This window comes from Anolis carolinensis, chromosome 4, assembly GCF_035594765.1.
Source record: "Anolis carolinensis isolate JA03-04 chromosome 4, rAnoCar3.1.pri, whole genome shotgun sequence".
Lineage (NCBI taxonomy): Eukaryota > Metazoa > Chordata > Lepidosauria > Squamata > Dactyloidae > Anolis > Anolis carolinensis.
The window spans coordinates 181,646,036-181,664,282 of record NC_085844.1 but is presented as its reverse complement, the minus strand read 5'-3'; the positions used below and the strand labels follow the sequence as shown (position 1 = coordinate 181,664,282).

At 39.5% G+C, this 18,247-nt stretch overlaps 1 protein-coding gene across 1 annotated transcript in view; it reads left to right on the top strand.

Annotated features, from left to right (window-relative positions):
* Positions 1 to 5,357: 5,357 nt before the first annotated feature.
* The window catches only part of LOC100562694 (cytochrome P450 4B1), a 29,769-nt gene continuing 16,879 nt past the window's right edge, over positions 5,358 to 18,247 (top strand). The window contains exons 1-7 of the mRNA XM_003224418.3: positions 5,358 to 5,714; positions 6,267 to 6,408; positions 7,231 to 7,275; positions 10,122 to 10,249; positions 11,745 to 11,875; positions 14,019 to 14,170; positions 15,587 to 15,693. Coding sequence (XP_003224466.2) covers positions 5,514 to 5,714; positions 6,267 to 6,408; positions 7,231 to 7,275; positions 10,122 to 10,249; positions 11,745 to 11,875; positions 14,019 to 14,170; positions 15,587 to 15,693 — 906 coding nt within the window. The 5' untranslated portion in view covers positions 5,358 to 5,513. The remainder of the gene's footprint in view (positions 5,715 to 6,266; positions 6,409 to 7,230; positions 7,276 to 10,121; positions 10,250 to 11,744; positions 11,876 to 14,018; positions 14,171 to 15,586; positions 15,694 to 18,247) is intronic.

Sequence of the window (18,247 nt, the reverse complement as noted above, 5' to 3'; positions counted from 1 at the left end):
GGAAGAAAAAGGAGGCTACACCTTCTTCTGGAAGGGACTGCCTGAAGAAGAGTGAAGAATACACGGAGTTGGCTTTGCTATCAGAAATGACCTGGTGAAGCGCCTGACTGAAGCACCCATTGGCATTAAGGAACGACTCTCAACCCTCCGAATTAACCTTGCCAAAAACCAACAGGCAACCATCATAATCCTAACAGGTTATGAATATATTCCTAATAAATCCTTGCAAACTGCCTTCTCCCTATTTCAGAAGACACCCTCCCAGAATCCCAGAATGGCTTCCGCCCCTCCAAAGGAACAGTGGACATGATCTTCACTGCTCGACAGCTCCAAGAAAAACGCAGGGAAAAAAACCAACCTCTGTACATGACATTCATTGACCTTGCAAAGGCATTTGACACAGTGAATCGCAGTGTTCTCTGGACCATCCCCCAAAAAAAGGGTGCCCTGACAAATTTGTGAACATGAGGTCTCTTCCAACTCTACTATTCTATGATTCTATCCTTTGGCTCCTCCATGATGACATAATGGCAACAGTCTTGGACAGCAATTGCTCCCAAAGTGACCCATTTAAGGTGGAATCAGGTGTCAAGCAGGGATGTGTTATTGCCCCTACCTTATTTTCCATCTTCATCGCTATGATACTTCACATTGTTGATGGGAAGCTTCCCACCAGAGTGGAAGTCATCTATCGGACAGATGGCAAGCTATTTAACCTCAGCAGACTGAAAGCCAAAACCAAGGTCACCACAACATCTATTATAGAACTGATGACAACGTAGTCTGTGTGCACTCAGAAGAAGACGTACAAGCCACTCTAAACATCTTTGCAGAAGCATATGAGAGCATCTAGAAAACCAAAGTGCTCTTCCAACAGGCACCAGCTACTCCCTCTGCAATGCCAGGAATACAGCTTAATGGTGTAACATTAGAAAATGTTGACCATTTCCGCTACCTTGGCAGCCACCTCTCCACAAAAGTCAACATTGACACCAAAATACAACACTGCCTGAGCTCTGCAAGTGCAGCATTTTTCCGAATGAAGCAGAGAGTGTTTGACTACGTGTAGTTTAATTTATTGATGTTAGGTTTAATCAACTGATGTTAGGTTTTAATGTTACTTTCATATGCGGGGTTTCTCTGGGATTTTATGTCAGTATTTGTTTGTTTTACGGAGGCATAGAATGTTTGTCGTTGGAATCCATCCTGAGTCCTCTTGGGGAGATAGGGCAGAATACAAATAAATGAATACAAATCTTTTGATCTGTGGGTTAAGAATGAAAGATGATGTACTGGATTAGACCAGAAAGCATTATTTAGCATTATTTTCATACAGTACCTTATCAGATGCAAATAGGCACCTGACATTTCATGGATGAGAACTAGGATGTGTGTTTTTCAAGCAATGTTAAAATGTGATTAGAATGGCAAACAATTTAAATGAGATAGGACGGACAAATTAAAAGAGGATGCAGCAGTTTGCATTTGCCTGAGCCTACTGGGAAGAACAATATTCCATCCCATCAGCTCCTGATAGTATTACTAAACCACACTTGAACAATAATTGAAAAGATGCTACCACAACTATTTTCTGCTGCCATACTGCCACAACAGGACTCTAGCCTATTTGTGAGAAACAATAGTAGTGGATATCTCAATACTCTTGGCACATGCAGAATATACATGCTTTCTAAATCTAAATGTGTACATTAGGGTTGTCCAAATATTCGTTATGTTTCTCGTTTCGTAATTATTTCGGATTGTTCTCGTTTTTTGAAACGAGTATTGAAACGTTTTCCCTGGGCGCAACTGGCAATGTAATTCGAACCATCGTTGGCCCATTCTCTAATTGTTTCTTAAAAATTTCGTTAAATTTTTTTCCTTCCAAATTTTTTTAAAAATATTTTTTTTTAATTTTTTTTGTTTCTGCAACCTAACATGAATGGGAGCCTAGCGCAGCCTAACATGGCTACCGCTCCCTGGCCAATCAGAGACTTCCACGATGGCCGAAAAAGGTGGGGGCTAGCATCCTCCGCGTCCACATGGAGGATCTCTCTAAAAATCCCCTCCCCAACTGAGCCAAGCCATTCTGGGTTGGGATACCGAGGAGAGAGGGTGTTTCGCGCGCGCTGGGAAGCTGCTTGCTTGCTTGGGGGAGAGAGGGCTAAGTGACTGGGGGTAGAGTGTTTCTGTTGTTGCTGGTTCGATATTGTGTTTTTGGGGGGGGGGAATTGGCTGGGGGCTTGGGGCAGAGTCCTTGCTGTGGCTGGCTTTAGGAAACTTTTTTTCCAAAGGACGTCTGCGTTCCTGCAAGTGCATTGCTTCCCTCCCGCTCCGTTTGTAATCCCAAGCCCCCGGGCTGAGTGTTATTGCAGCAATCACAAAGACACACATTGTTTTCAAACCTAAAGGGTACATTGGAAGAAATAGTTTCCAAAGGATGTGGGGCACCCGCCAAGGCATTGCTTCCCTCACGCTCCATTTCTATTCTCAAGCCTTGGGCTGAGTTTTATTTCTGCAATCACAAAGTCAGACATTGATTTGATTCAATAGAGGGTCCACAGCAATTTATAGTTTCCAAAGGACGTGGGCACTCCTGCCAAGGCATTGCTTCCCTCACGCTCCATTTCTATTCCCAAGCCTTGAGCTGAGTTTTATTTCTGCAATCACAAAATCAGACATTGATTTGATTCAATAGAGGGTCCACAGCAATTTATAGTTTCCAAAGGACGTGGGCACTCCTGCCAAGGCATTGCTTCCCTCACGCTCCATTTCTATTCCCAAGCCTTGGGCTGAGTTTTATTTCTGCAATCACAAAGTCAGACATTGATTTGATTCAATAGAGGTTCAAAGGCAATTTATAGTTTCCAAAGGACAGTGGCACTCCTGCCAAGGCATTGCTTGGCGTGTGCTGCATTTCTAATCCAAAGTCTACACAAGTAGAAGAGGGACTTTTACAGTGATAAGAAGCCAATTGAACAGGAAATAAGACTTTCAAACCAGGAACAGGTTTCTTCAAATATTGAAAAATAGTGTATTATAAAAAGTTATGAAAATTCATTAAAAATCATAGGAGACAGGAAACATTCTGCAATTTGTTGAGCAAAGAGTGTGGAATGTGTTCTCCCACTGTACCAAATTTGATGAGAATAGCTCAAGAAATGAGGGCGGGAGACCCCCAGAAAAGTCCCCCCCGGTTTCCTGTTTTTTGGCGATTGCGCATGCGCGTCTGCCATTTTAGAAATATTTTCGAAACATTACGAATTTTCAGAAATATCCGAAAATTTTGGGTGAAACATTAAGAAATAATTTCTATATCGAAGAGCCGGCACCCCCTACTTTAGAAACGAGAATTGAAACATTTTTTCCATCGATCGGACAAGCCTAGTGTACATCCCTGAAGTGATAATTTGATGCTTGTGAGTTGTAAGATAATTTAGATGATAGTCATTTCAAATTAAGTTCAGAAAGAAATACCTTATTATAAGTGCTTTTCCTGCATGGCACTTTTGTGCTTTTCCAGCATAGCAGAGGGTTGGACTAGATGGCCCATGTGGTCTCTCCCAATTCTTATTCTATGATTCTAAGAGTATAGCCTTTGAACAGTGCTTTGAATTAGAATAATGATTCCTTAGATCACTACGTAAAGTATGATTTAAATGTGATTTTAAACTGTTTTCCAATTCAGTAGTTTTTTAAATATGTTTGATTATACTGTGTAGCATTAGGATTTTGTATGTTTTATCTATACCATTTTATTCTTGTTCTATTTATACTACTTCAATCTTCTTGAGCACCACTCCTAAGCAAAAAGATGGGATATACAGTAGAGTCTCACTTATCCAAGCTAAACGGGCCGGCAGAAGCTTGGATAAGCGAATATCTTGAATAATAAGGAGGGATTATGGAAAAGCCTATTAAACATCAAATTAGGTTATGATTTTACAAATTAAGCACCAAAACATCATGTTTTACAACAAATTTGACAGAAAGAGCAGTTCAATATGCAGTAATGTTATGTTGTAATTACTGTATTTATGAATTTAGCACCAAAGTATCACGATATATTGAAAACATTGACTACAAAAATGGCTTGGATAATCCAGAAACTTCGATAAGCGAGGCTTGGATAAGTGAGACTCTACTGTAATATAAATTAGTCAGCAGTCTGGTTTAGAGTTAGGCAGGGGCAGGGCTAATACATTTAGAAAATACAACAAAATTGTGTGATTTCAACATAATGGAGCAAAGGCTAACAGTCAGTTCAAACAGGATTTATTGCTTTTCAAGTTCTAGGTCAATCAAAATAATAAAACGTTCAGGAAGATATTCATATGATTAGCAGGTTATTATATCACATTTCAGCTTATTGCCAGGCATCTGAGTTATCATCAACTCATTTATGACAAATATTAAGAACATAGTTATCACTGCCAATATTTCTGCATACAGTTTTATTCCCCCTGGAATAAATTACACAGAACGAATAGATGTGAATCTGATATTATGCTGCATCTAGCTCATACAGTTTTGTAACACTGAAAGCAGAACAGATATGAAAGTTCACTGGGTATGAATCATTTCACTGGAGAAAGACTGTGTAAACAAGCCACTACAGAACAAAGAGCAAAAGAGACATATTTTGACACTGCTGTCTTCATCAGATCTCATGGAAATTTGACTGCGTTTGTGTATAAATATGCACATACACACATAGTTGGCCTCCATATCTATTTTTTATTTTATTGTTGGGAGGGGAGGTTCAAACCATGGGTGATTGAATCTGTGAATGCAGAATCTGTGGATATAATGGCCAAGTACCAGGGGAATGTGTAGACAAAGCAGCATATGCTATACTAATGTGCCTATATAGTTTGCGTACCGGCAGAAAACAATACTAAAATGCATAGGCATTTAGTTTTTTAGAGTTGAAAACTAGCAAAACAATAAAATAACTGAACTATTTAAAAAGCTGACATGAGAGAAACAAAAATGATAGATTGGGGAAATCCTGCATTAGGTGTTGACCTTTCTGCAGGTGGTTGTTTTCTTTGGTCCAAAAAAACTTGGCAAGCTATACAGCCTCCAATATTTCAAGTGGCACTGAAATTATCTGAGAGTTTAAAAAACATCCTTTTGCGGCCAAATTTTATCCCCTAAAGATAATTTCTACAAATTCTGTGTGTCTCTAATATGCTAACATGTGTCAGGAAACAGGCTATGTCAACAGTTGACATGCTTTGTAACTTGATATTGTTCAAGAGCATAGAGAATAGAGACACACGTTCTCTTCCAAGAGAAAACAGCTCATGAGAGTGGGTTTTATTGGCTGAGCCTAGGTCCAGCCCTCCTTGGCAGTGACAGGCTTTGGTAACATGATAGTGAATTTCCTTCTGCGCACTTCTTGTGGCATGCATTTCTAGAGGAATCATTGAAGACAAGGCATCATTTCAGACTATGCTGAATTAGATGTCAGGTCTGGAGAAGAAAACGGAGTGAAACCAGCAGAGAGAATGAACACTGTACTGGAGTCTGTCAATAATTCTTGGCTGCCTCGGGATTCCTCTCAGATTTTCCATCTAGTACTTCTTCTGAGCTTCACCTATGTCATCCTGAAAGTTATCAAAGTGTTTTGGCGCAGACAGCAAGATATCAATGCTCTCCGATGTTTTCCATTGCCTCCCACACACTGGCTGTACGGTCATGTCCACAAGGTAATGTGACTTCTGGAACAGCATTGTGTGTATGTGTGTTTTGATGTGCATTGTTTTGTATCTAAAATGGGATGCACATGGTGATAGTGGTGATCCTTTTACTGTTAGGATCTTGGAAAAATGGCTTTCCTCTGATGTTGACAGAATGCCACTCAGTGGGCTTCCATGGTTAAGTGGGCATTTCATCTTTGTATCTTTGCTTCACCTGCATTAATCTGAGCTTTATGCCTCATTATCTAAAACTAAAGGTGCAATGTTTAATAGGTTTTATGTTCATGTTATGATGTTTCTTTTTAATGGTTTTATTTCATATTTATATGTCATTGATTTAGTTATGTTATGTATTGCTTTTATATGTATGTTCGGCATTGAATGTTTGCCATTTTGCCATGTTGTATGCCGCTCTGAGTCCCCCCAAGGGGTGAGAAGAGTAGTATAGAAATGCAATAAATAAATAAAATAAAGAAATACTAGTATTGCTGACTAGCTATACAAACATAATGCCCATGATGTATTGTAAACTGATTACTGATATTCAAACAAATAATGTAGATGTCACCAGAGGAAGAGTTCTTGACTACAGCAGCCTGGGCAGAAAAATACCCACAATGTCATCAGCTATGGTTTGGACAATTTTTATATGCCTTATACATCAATCATCCTGAATATGCGAAAGCGGTCTTTAGTAAAAATGGTAAGAAATTTAATCTCTTACTCCCTTCTTTGATCAAATGATGACATTGCACACCTTTACTCCACAGCAGTAGTTTATGAATGCTGTTTGTTTTCCTGATATTTTGAAATCCATTTGAATTTAGTTTCATTTAAGATTTAAGGGCAAGCAAATCTGGAAAAGCAGAGACAAGCAATCTTCTGCATATGTTTTGTGCTGAGTCTTTCTCTTGCCTCTAGCCAACAGAAGAATGTGACTAACTGCATGAACATGTGCTCAGAAACATGGGACTGTCCAATCTGTTTTGGGTGGATTTTCCTGGGTATTATTACAATTCATTTTAAAACCTAATGGTACATTGATTCCAAACACATCCATTATTTGTTTGTTCATCTACTCCTGTGGTTATCAAATGCTGGGTCTTCCATGTGTTTTGGACTTCAGCTCCCAGGATCCCCGATAATTGACCTAGGCTGCTAAGGTTTCAAGGAGATGAAGTTCAAAGCACTTTGAATATTATAGAGTTTGGGAATCACTGATCTGCTCTCCCCACTCCACGCAGAAACACATAGGGAGTGGCTGAATTTGTCACACTGATCCATGCTATGCTACGCTGTTCATGGTCTACTTTTTCAACACATTGGCTCACATTCAAATTGGCAAAGGAATGTGATTATGCTCTGCATCTGCCCAGCAACAGAACTGAGGGAGACATGTATTGGGAGAATTCCATAGTTTGTGCATCAAAACACTGTTTAGAAAATGCAACTTTTATATTTGTGCTCACAAAAGATGATTCTATGTAATAAAATTGTGTTCTTTTGCATTTATACCATTATTTAGATCCTAAAGTTCTTCTAGTATATGGCTTCTTAATTCCATGGATTGGTATGTATAATTCTTTTCTAATTATATAAATCAATGTATTCTGTGAAGGTGTGTGGTTCCTAAAATAGAGCTTGCTGGAGAGTTTGCACAGCAAATGCATTTGTTTGACTTTGGGTGCATCTAATGCAGTTTGACATCACTTTAACCTCCCTCCCCAGCGACATCAGGCAGGCCCCATCTCTTCTGGTTTTTAGAAAAAAAATATCTGGCTCTTTACACAAGCATTTGAAGAATGAGTTATTATGGAATTCAACATAGTCTGAATAAGGATTATGAGCTAGGATTATGGATGGATGAAATTATGCGCTTTACGTTTTTAATCTGTTTATTGTTAAAAAGTGCTTTATTGTTCAACTGTTTTTAATTATTTAATTGTTATTGTTTTAATATGGTATATGTTTTATTGCTATGTTTTAAATGGCATTGAATTTTGCTGGAGTTGTAAGCTGTCTTGAATCCCCTACAGGGTGAAAAAGGCAGGGTATAAATGAAGCAAATAAATAAATAAACCATAACACTATGTAGCATGATATTTGTTCCTAGGTTATAAATGCCATTCCCTAATTAGCTCTATCATACAAACATGGAAACAGTTTATTAAAATGCAAAAACTTTGTTTTTGTGAGACATCCTGCAAGATACTTTGCTATAAGTTTTCAATGAATATCTCATAGAGTCTCAACCAATTCAACACAGTTTGTGGCAACCACAAAAACGAAATTTCTGGTGCATAACAACTATTTTCAAATTAAGTACTGCAGACCTAAACAGGAAATAATACTTTCAAACCAGGAACAGAAAATTTGTCAAATTTTGTCACATAATGTAATGATTCAATGTTATGGGATCATGGGATTTGTAGTTTGATGACGCGTCATCACTGACAGCTAAAGCTAAAGGACTCATAATACTACACCTCCATGATTCCATTGAGCCATGGCAGTTAAAGTGGTGTCAAACTATGTTAATTCTAGTGTAGGTTACATAGGAGCTCAATACTTAAATGTACTGTATTAATTTGAAATTACTAAATTTGAAACAAAGATTTAGAATTCTGTCAGTAAGCGGTGGTGGTGCAATGGGTTAAACCTTTTGTGCTGGCTGAACTGCTGACCTGAAGACCAGAAGGTCGGCGAGACGGGGTGCACTCCTGTCTGTCGGCCCCAGCTTCCCATGGGGGACATATGAGAGATGCCTCCCATCAAGATGATCTGGGCGTCCACTGGGCAATGTCCTTGCACACCAGAAATGACTTGCAATATATTCTCAAGTTGCTTCTGACATGATTTTTAAAAAGTCAGTAAACCCCAACTACTAAGCTTGGGATTTCATAAGATGCAGCAGGGGCAGGGCAGATAAAATCACAACACTAAAAAAAGTCCACTGCTTTATCCCATGCAATGCTGGGACTTGTGATTTTATGGAGTACTAGAGCTTTCTGCTAGAAATTTTTAACAGCCACTCCATAAACTTCAAATTCTAGAGCTCTATAGGAATGGAACCATGAAAGTTAACATAGATTCATAATGCTATAAATGTGTATTGTGAAAAAGTCCAAGTTGTAGTTAAGCCAGTTGTATTTGGGGCTATCCGTATCTGTGTCTCTGAAGCCACATTCCTCCGGGTTTTGAGGTCTCATAAAAGTAATAATAATAATAATAATAAGAAGAAGAAGAAGAAGAAGAAGAAGAAGTAGTAGTAGTAGTAGTAGTAGTATTTCTGACTGGCCTCTACTCACGGCTCAAGGAAGGTTGCAAAATAGCTAAAACACGTAATTATCACAAACATTAAATAAAATACACATATTAAAATGTATCTCTACAAAACACATATATTAAAATACACAGAACAAATATTAAAATATAAATAGAACAAAGATTTAAATATCAGCATATCTCAATGCTTCATTTTGCACAAGGAGCACAGATGTGTGATCTCACCTAAAAAAAAAAACTGCAGCAATATAAGCATAGATTACAGTAGATTACAGTGCTAAAGGTCCAAGGGTTGGTTTGTGCTTTCACACTGGGAGAAAGGCAAACAAAAGAAATACAAATAAGCAATCATAGATCAGTGACAGTTTCCCTGGAGAGGCATTGGAGAAGGAAACAATGAAAAGGCAAAAGCATGGAAAATGAACATCCACATCCCACAGCATAAGGCACTGCCCTCAGACAACAACAAGTGCACACACAGATTTGGAATGCAGAGCATGCTGAAGTGTCCCAGGACAGGGAGAAATGCAGCAGTCAGCTAGGGAATAAGAAATTGTGGTAATTAACAGAAATCATTGTATAAGGAAGTAGACACACACATATATGAAAGCATTTGGAACTCAAAATATAAGTGATGATTACACAATGAAAACTGTGAAGTCCCAACAAATTTGTCCAGTTTGGAGAAGCTGCATATTAGTTTTCAATATGTATGCTGCTTAGAAAAGTTTGTACCCTTAAAGGTATTATAAAACATTTATAGTATGACCTCCATATCCATGCAAGATACATCCCCGAATTTGCAATGGAAACAGAAAACTGTGGATAATAGTGAACTCTTATCAACCACAAAAATTCACAACAGACCAATAGTGAACTCTATTGAAATGAGTGACTTCTATTGTAGTTTACCATTGTCACTCTGGAGGGCCTAGAAAATTTCTAGAGAGGTATTCCCTCAACCATTTTGCTAGGTCCCCCAACATGATTGCATGATAACTTCTAGTTAGAAGTATCCCACAAAATCACCTGGAGGTCCCTAGAAAAAATATATTCTACAAAAAATGCACTATACAAAAACAAACAAACATCTTTGATACATGCTTCTGACCTTCTCCTTTCCTCTGGTAGGAAAGGGCTTGTTGATTCTGAATGGTCCTAAATGGCAGCAACATCGGAAGCTGCTGACTCCAGGCTTCCATTATGATATTCTCAAGCCTTACATCAATGTTATGGTTGAATCGGTCAAGCAAATGCTGGTAAGAAATCTTATTGCCACAATCACAACTTTAGTTCCATCCACTTCCTTCATGGGAAGCTGGCACCACTTTAATGTTGTGCTCGGGTTTAGCAGTTTCCCAAATAAAGCTTTGATGATGTCTTTTAATAACCCCTTTCATCCCAGATCTTTTTTGTCGTAATCCAAGGCTCCTTTGCTACTTCAAGATGTTTGTTTGGAATCTGAGGCTGATTTGAATATGTGGCATTAACTGCGCAGTCATTTCCATTGGAGCTAAATAATTTATACCACCATATTTGGCTTGGAAGGACTTGAAAAGGCCCGCATAAACATCAATTTATGCATCTAAATTAAATTATAATTTTCATTACTCTCAGATGGTAACTTTAACTAGTTTCTGTGTGTTTCATCTTGTTAGGTAAAACTTGAATATCAATGCATGGACTGATATAACTGTGCTATGTAGACTTGTAGATCATGGGCTCCATCTAGTATTCAGTTCATCCCATGAGCTGAATACATGCTAGTGGCCATATGGCCGAGTACAGGGCCATAGCCAGAAGATTTTTTTTTGAGGGGGGGGGGGCTTTTTTTTAATGAATCATGAAGAGTAGTTCCATTAATGCAAAATAATTTTGAAATCAGGCTCCATTGATAAACTTCAGTGGACACTCAAGACAGATAAACTTCAGTGGACATTCATGGGGATTTGGTTAGCCAATTAAATTTCACAAGGAAACCAGGTTTTGTTTTAAACCTGAAAATTTTCAGGAGGGGAGGTTAACCCCTACCCCCCCCCCTTGGCTACAGCCCTGGCCAGGTAGGTTAGTTTTGTCAAGGAAACAGCAGTGGGAAGAGTGGCTAATCCTTAATGGCACTACCTGATTTCCACAGCTTCTCCATAAAGGCTTTAATGATCCCATCTAAGCTTATTAATGCAACAGAGCTGTGGCAATAGGGCGTAAAGCAAAGTTATGATAAAAAACTGAGTGAACAAAAAGTTAAGTAATACTTGTTGCCCAATAATTCTCCCTTGCAGATGTTCTCATGCATTAGTATCTTGAGAGGAAGCTATGGTATGGTATATTCTATCATCAACTTCAACTGTTCACATCTACTTTTAGAACAGAAATCAGATCCGTAATAGAGTATCTGTCTTAATCAAGAGGTGCACAGGAAGAATTGGCTGTATTTTCTGGTGTTTTCAGTGTCCCATAATTTTACCAGTGTCTCTGAGATCTGGCCAACATATTCATACAATACTTCACATGCTAACCTAAAACCAGCAATATTTTTTGCTGATGTGCAGGGATTGGTCTCTTATTTTTGCCCATTGATTAGAACTGTTCCTTTTTTTAGCTGCAAGTTTTGCAGGCACCAGACTGCAAAACAGATGACTCAGGGACCAGCACTTTGAATAGCACTGTCCTAGTATATGATTCAGTGTCCAATAATATGTCAATCACTTTGGAGAGTTCCTTTTTATTATTCCATTCCATTTCTTGAAACATTAGGATATCCTGGAGAAGCAGGTATCAAAAGATAGTACGGCATCAGTGGAGATATTCAAACATGTCAGTCTGATGACTCTTGATACCATCATGAAATGTGCCTTCAGCAATAAGAGTAACTGTCAAACAGAAAGGTCAGTATACAATGTCAGTATACCATGACATTACACCCTCCAATATTTCACAGATGAAAACTGGTACATGTTTGGCCAAGCAACATCAGAGGGCAGTCAACATAGCAAAAGTTATTAATGCCGAAGAACACAGATATTAGGAAAGGCTGCAACAGTTGTCTGAGCCTATTGTACAAGACTCCTCCATCTGCATTACTCCCCTTCCATGATTTAATGGATTGCAAACTACTTTTACACTTTTCATTCAGTTTACAGCATTGGCAATAATCTGAGGACAAAGGAGGAAGAAAAAAACTAGGAATTTTTAAAAGCAGCTGCAAAAGTGGGATGGTAGAGGATCAATAAAGACCTTCCCTGTTAAATCAGAACAGTTGGGGGAGGCTGTGCTATATACACAGAGCCTGCTGGCCTTCATTAACCTATGTAATGTGGAAGGAATTTTTCACTGAACATCTTTTTATCCCAGTAATACTGTTATTGTGTGCCTTCAAATTTTATTGGACCTATGGTAACCCTATAGGAGCCCCGGTGGCGAAGTGCGTTAAAGCGCTGAGCTGCTGAACTTACAGACCGAAAGGTCCCAGGTTCAAATCCCGGGAGCGGCTTGAGCGCCCGCTGTTAGCTCCAGCTCCTGCCAACCTAGCAGTTCAAAAACATGCAAAATGTGAGTAAATCAATAGGTACCACTCTGGCGGGAAGGTAATGGCGCTCCATGCAGTCATGCCGGCCACATGACCTTGGAGGCGTCTATAGACAACGCTGGGTCTTCGGCTTAGAAATGGAGATGAGCACCAACCCCCAGAGTCAGACATGACTGGACTTAACTTCAGGAGAAACCTTTACCTTTACCTTATGGTAACCCTAAGAGAAACCTATCATAGATGATCTCATCACATGCAGGGAGAGAAGTGTCTTCTTCCCACTTCTCTCCTCTGCTGGCATGGAGTCCTCTGGAGCCCACCACATGATGCAGACCTACTACTGTGTCGACAACATTATGTCAGAGAGCCCAGAGGAGTCGGGTGTACACCCAATTCCTCATACAAAAAAGGCAGAGGATCCAAAGAGGAAGCAGGGAAGCGTTGTGGGTAGGGATGGCATGGACCCTGATGGTAGGGAACACATTTCTTTATCTCAGTAATACTGTTGCTGTGGGCCTTCAAGGTTATTTTTGACGTATGGTAACCCTAAACCTATCACAGGGTTTTCTAGACTAAAATTGTTTTGAGAGGGGTTAGCTTTGTATCCTCTAAGGCTGAAAGAGTGTGATTAGCCCAAGATCAACCAATCGGTTTTAAATGGCTGAGCAAGGTTTCAAACCCTGGTCTCACAGTGTCTTAGGCAAGATCTACACTACTATATAATCTAGTCTCTGATCCCAGATCATCTGCTTTGGACTGGATCACATGAGTCTACACAGGAATATAATCCAGTTCAAGGGAGATAATCTCAATTTTTAATGACAGTGTAGATGGGGCCCTAGTCCAGCATTCAGGCCACGATAACACTCTGGCTGTCCTCAGCATTACTGAGTCAGTTGAAATCTCTCGGTAGCCCAGCAGGCACATATTGCTTATCCTCTGCTTTTGTCATTCTACATGAGACTTTTAAAATAATTTGATTTTTGGAACACAGATTGTCTTGCCCTTCCCAGGAGAATTGAACGCAAGCAATTGATTGTGGCCTTTCACACCTTGTGTGTTCTTCCTCATTAATACTTTTTACTGTCTTGATCACACTCTGATGTTACTTGACCATGTGTCTCAGTTTTCATCTGAGAAATGTTGGAAGATATGATTCACTGAAGGAAAATGTCAGTAATTAATTCAATGTCAGTTTTTTTTCTGAGACTTGGGATTTTTTCAGAACTCTTACCACTAATTGTCTGCTGGAGTGAGCTGGATGGGCAACCCTATGGGCCAGAAGTTCTTCCTGGTTAGTCTGAAAAATTAAAGATGAAAATGATAAATGTGCTTGCTATATAACACAGTTTTGCTATTATTCTGGAGTACTTTCAGCCTGATTCTATTCATTTTTATTTTGAGGTATTTTCTAATAGTGCTTACTTTTGGTTTGTCTTCCTAGTTATGATTGTGTTTGCTTCCTGTGTCTTACATTTTTCTACATTTGTTGTTGCCTGCAGGGATAATGCCTATATTAAGGCTGTCTATGACCTTACCTACTTGTTTGATCAGAGGCTGAAGTCGCCATTGCTCCACAATGACTTCACCTTCCAGTTTAGCTCCCAGGGGCGCCGGTTTTACAACGCTTGCAAAATAGCCCATCATCACACAGGTATGTTTTATAAGGATAGTCCTTTCCCCTGCATCACTGTGGGTTAAATGTTTCTGGAGCTTGCATGAACATTGCTGAATTGTGAAGGGTCAAGTAGCTTAAAAGTGTCAGAGAAAGGACAAAGGCAAGAATGCTGGTTTAATTCACTGTAGTTTGGCCAGTAAATAACTCCACCAGCCCACATTTTCTGGGGTTAAAAAAATTCCCACAAAACTGTAAAACCTACAAGTAAAACACACTATTTTTTATCTGAGATAATAATTATCTAGGAATCACTTACTTCTCCAGTACAATTCTATGATCAGCTTCCATTGGTTGAACCACTGGAAGTTGGCCTTAGAACTGTGCTGGGAGAGTTAGAGATTCCTAAAGAAGCATTATCTCTAAGAATTTCTAGGTTGTTGAAGGTTTTCATGGCTGGAATCACTGGGTTGCTGTGAGTTTTCCGGGCTGTATGGCCATGTTCCAGGAGAGAATGCTTCTGGGACATAGCCACACAGCCTGAAAGATTCACAGCAACCCAATTTCTAGGTTCTCTGACATAGCTCCATGGGCAATATCTGGCAAAGTTGAACATAGAGCTGCACTGGTAGGTCTAGGAATTCCTAAAGAGCTAATGCTGTATTAATGACTTTTGCAAAAGTTGAAGCCTCAAATGGGTTGGGGGAGGACTGCACTATTTTCCCTTCATTCTGTTCTTTCTTTGATGTATGTACTTAAACTGTTTTGTTTGCTACTTTCCTGCAGATATTACATTCTCCTTCCCCTAGGAAGTTTAGTGATTTTGTTACTCATTGTAGGTTAGTGCTTATATTAAGAAAACTATGTCTTTGTGGGGATGAGGGGATGATATTGTCCTTTTGTTTGGTGTAATTTGTTTCCTTGCATATGTCTTTGCTTGTTCATATGATGGTAAGTTTGTTTCTTTGAATAAAATTAATAGATTTAATGGAGAAGCATAAAAATAAGGGTTTTTTCTTCTTCTTACATGGCTTTGCTCAATAGTGTGGGAGTGGTAAACTGCTTGCTAAAGGGCAGTACTAGAAAGAATATAAGTGCGCTTGCATATATAATAGCTAACATCTGATTTTTTTAATATATATAAATCAGGCATTTCCAAGGACATAGAAACTTAGATAGACACCACATAATTTTTATAGCCAATTGCATATGCACTATAGAATGCTATAAATCCTACATGCTGACTGAAGAAGGGGGTGGCATTTTCTGTTTCTTCCAGCTCAGCCGGGCTGCCACCTTTCCACCAAAATAAACTGTTGAAATTGAAACTGTGGTCTGCCTGTCTCCTTGCTTCAAAGGATAAATTGAATTCCACAACAAATTAATTACTTATTATTGATAAGTAAATGTTTTTTTAACTCTTATGTTCTTGTTCTCTTCTTATATTTACTGCAGACAATGTAATAAGGGAGAGAAAGGAGTCCCTTAAGAATGAGAAAGAACTTGAGAAGATCTTGAAGAAGAGGCGTTTAGACTTCCTAGATATTCTTATTTGTGCAAAGGTAAATATTTCCAGAGCAAGTAAAATGCTTTTTGAGACTTTAAGGGTAAATGCTAGCCTCTTCTATAGGTTTGTTCTTAAGTTAAATGTAAGATGGAATCGGTACATTTTAAATGTGACTCCAGATATATCTGTGTGTGTGTGTTTTGGATAGCATAAGAAGAGGTCATGGAGCCCCCAATGGCACAGCGGGTTAAAATGAACTTGCTGCTGAACTTGCTGACCTAAAGGTCAACAGTTCGAATCCAGTGAGAAGGTTAAACTCCCGCTGTTAGCTCCAACTTCTGCCAACTTAGCAGTTCATAAACATGCAAATGTGAGTAGGTCAATAGGTATCGCTCCAGCAGGAAGGTAATGGCATTCCATGCAGTCATGCTGGCCACATGACCTTATTGTCTACAGACAATGCCGGCTCTTTGGCTTAGTAATGGAGATGCACACCAACCCTCAGAGTCAGTCATGGCTGGACTTAATGTCAGGGGAAAACCTTTACCTGTGTTGTTTATTTTGCTGTCTGTGCCATTGTTGAGCAGATGTCACCTTTCTTTCTGTCCCTTTGATAATTGGATTTTGAAGGGAAAAAAAGCTTCTTGTGGAAATAATAATTGGTGATAAAACTTCAGTGGAGACACCTTTTTTACCATGATAATTCTCACAGCAGAGAGTTTCCCCTGCTGGGGGTAGATTTCTCTCATTTCCTGTGTTCTCACCCCATTCCTAACTATGAGTCTAATGTAAGTTAGATGTTTGTAACTTGGGGACTGCCTGTAACAGCATGAGTAATGACAGCTGAAGCTGTAGACTGGAATCTTATTGGTAGCCCCAGCTACAGTAGAACAAATGATCAAGCAGTGAGTTGACTTTTATGTAAATCCCATTGATTCAGTGAGTGGCTCCAGCTGGACTAACAATGATGAAATGACAGTCCTTTCTTTACATATATTTCTGGCCTTGTTTCCCAATTAAGATCAGGAACGAGGAGATTATAAACACTGGAGCTTTATTTCTGCAGAAGCAAAAACTCAAAAAAGTGGTGGTGGGCCGGGGAGCGGTCTGTAGTGTTAGAATGCTACCACACCCGTGGTTTTATATACATGTCCAAACAGACACACATTCTGCTCTAACATTTCTTCACTCCAACCACGCTCCGTCTTCAACTCCACCTCCTGCTCCTCCCAGCTCCACCTTCTCTCCACTTGATTCTCAGACTGAATCAGAGATTCAGAGTTTGCATTATCTTTATCTAGCTGGCCATTACTTCTCAGGCCTAATTCAGCTTTGACTTGAATGAGTTCTGAATGTCCCTGAATGTTTGTGAAGTTGATTACTCACTCTTAACCTTTCCTCCTCCCTTCTCCTGACGTGTTGCCTGAACTAACAGCAATCTAATAGATGTAATATTTCGAAATGGCAATTAATACAGATTTCATTATTGTAACAATAAATAAAACTTCCAAAGGAGCCCCTGGTGGCACAGCAGGTTAAACCACTGAGCCGCTGAACTTACTGACCAAAAGGTCAGTGGTTCAAATCCAGGGAGCAGGGTGAGCTCCCGTGGTTAGCCCCACCTTCTGCCAACTTAGCAGTTTGAAAACATAAAAATGTGAGTAGATCAATAGGCACCGCTCCAGTGGGACGGTAATGGTGGTCCATGCAGTCATGCCAACCACATGACCTTGGAGGCATCTACAGACAACGCCGGCTCTTTGGCTTAGAAATGGAGATGAGCACCAACCCCCAGAGTCGGACATGACTAGACTTAATGTCAGGAGAAAACCTTTACCTTTACTATATTATTCCAGCCAGGTGTCTTCAATACAATTGTTATGAGGTAGACAAAACATCTCAAAACAGCTGGCATTTGTTTTGTTGAGGGAGATGTAGTTTTAAAAGGGGATTTTCATGGATGCAAAAGTAGAGTGTCATTTTAAAGAGCTATTTGGCTGCACACTTGCTCAGTTTCAGGAATTCCTTTCCCCATCATGTCCTTGCTGTTTGTGCATATGTAAATTCATTTATTTACAGTATTTATATTCTGCCCTTCTTACCCCAAAGGGGACTCAGGGCGGATCACAGAACATACATATGTGGCAAACATTCAATGCCATTTATACACAGACAAGACAGACAATTGAACATAGCTAGAGGTATATAGGCTTCCCCAATCTTTGGCTTCATGGAGGCTTGTGCTCAGTTCCGGCCATGGGGCGGGGGGTGCTGTCGCTCCATCTCCCTGTCGAAGAACTTTGTTCGTAGCTTCCTCCTTTTGACTGAATCGCCAGTATTTTCCTGGCATTTTCTTATGAGTTCCTTGATACCTCTCCGCTTTTAAGTAGTCCCTATTCATCAACTGACATTTTGCTTTTGATTCGCTAGGTTGGCAGAAGCTGGGCTAAAGGTCAGAAGCTGATTCTGACTCGGGCTTCAAACTGTCAACCTTTCAACTGACAAGATTTATTGCAGTTGGTGGTTTAACCTGCTGTGCTAAAACCCAGCCCTGGGTTTATCTTTTGACTTATGTTATTTTGTATTGTTATACGGCATTGAATTTTTGC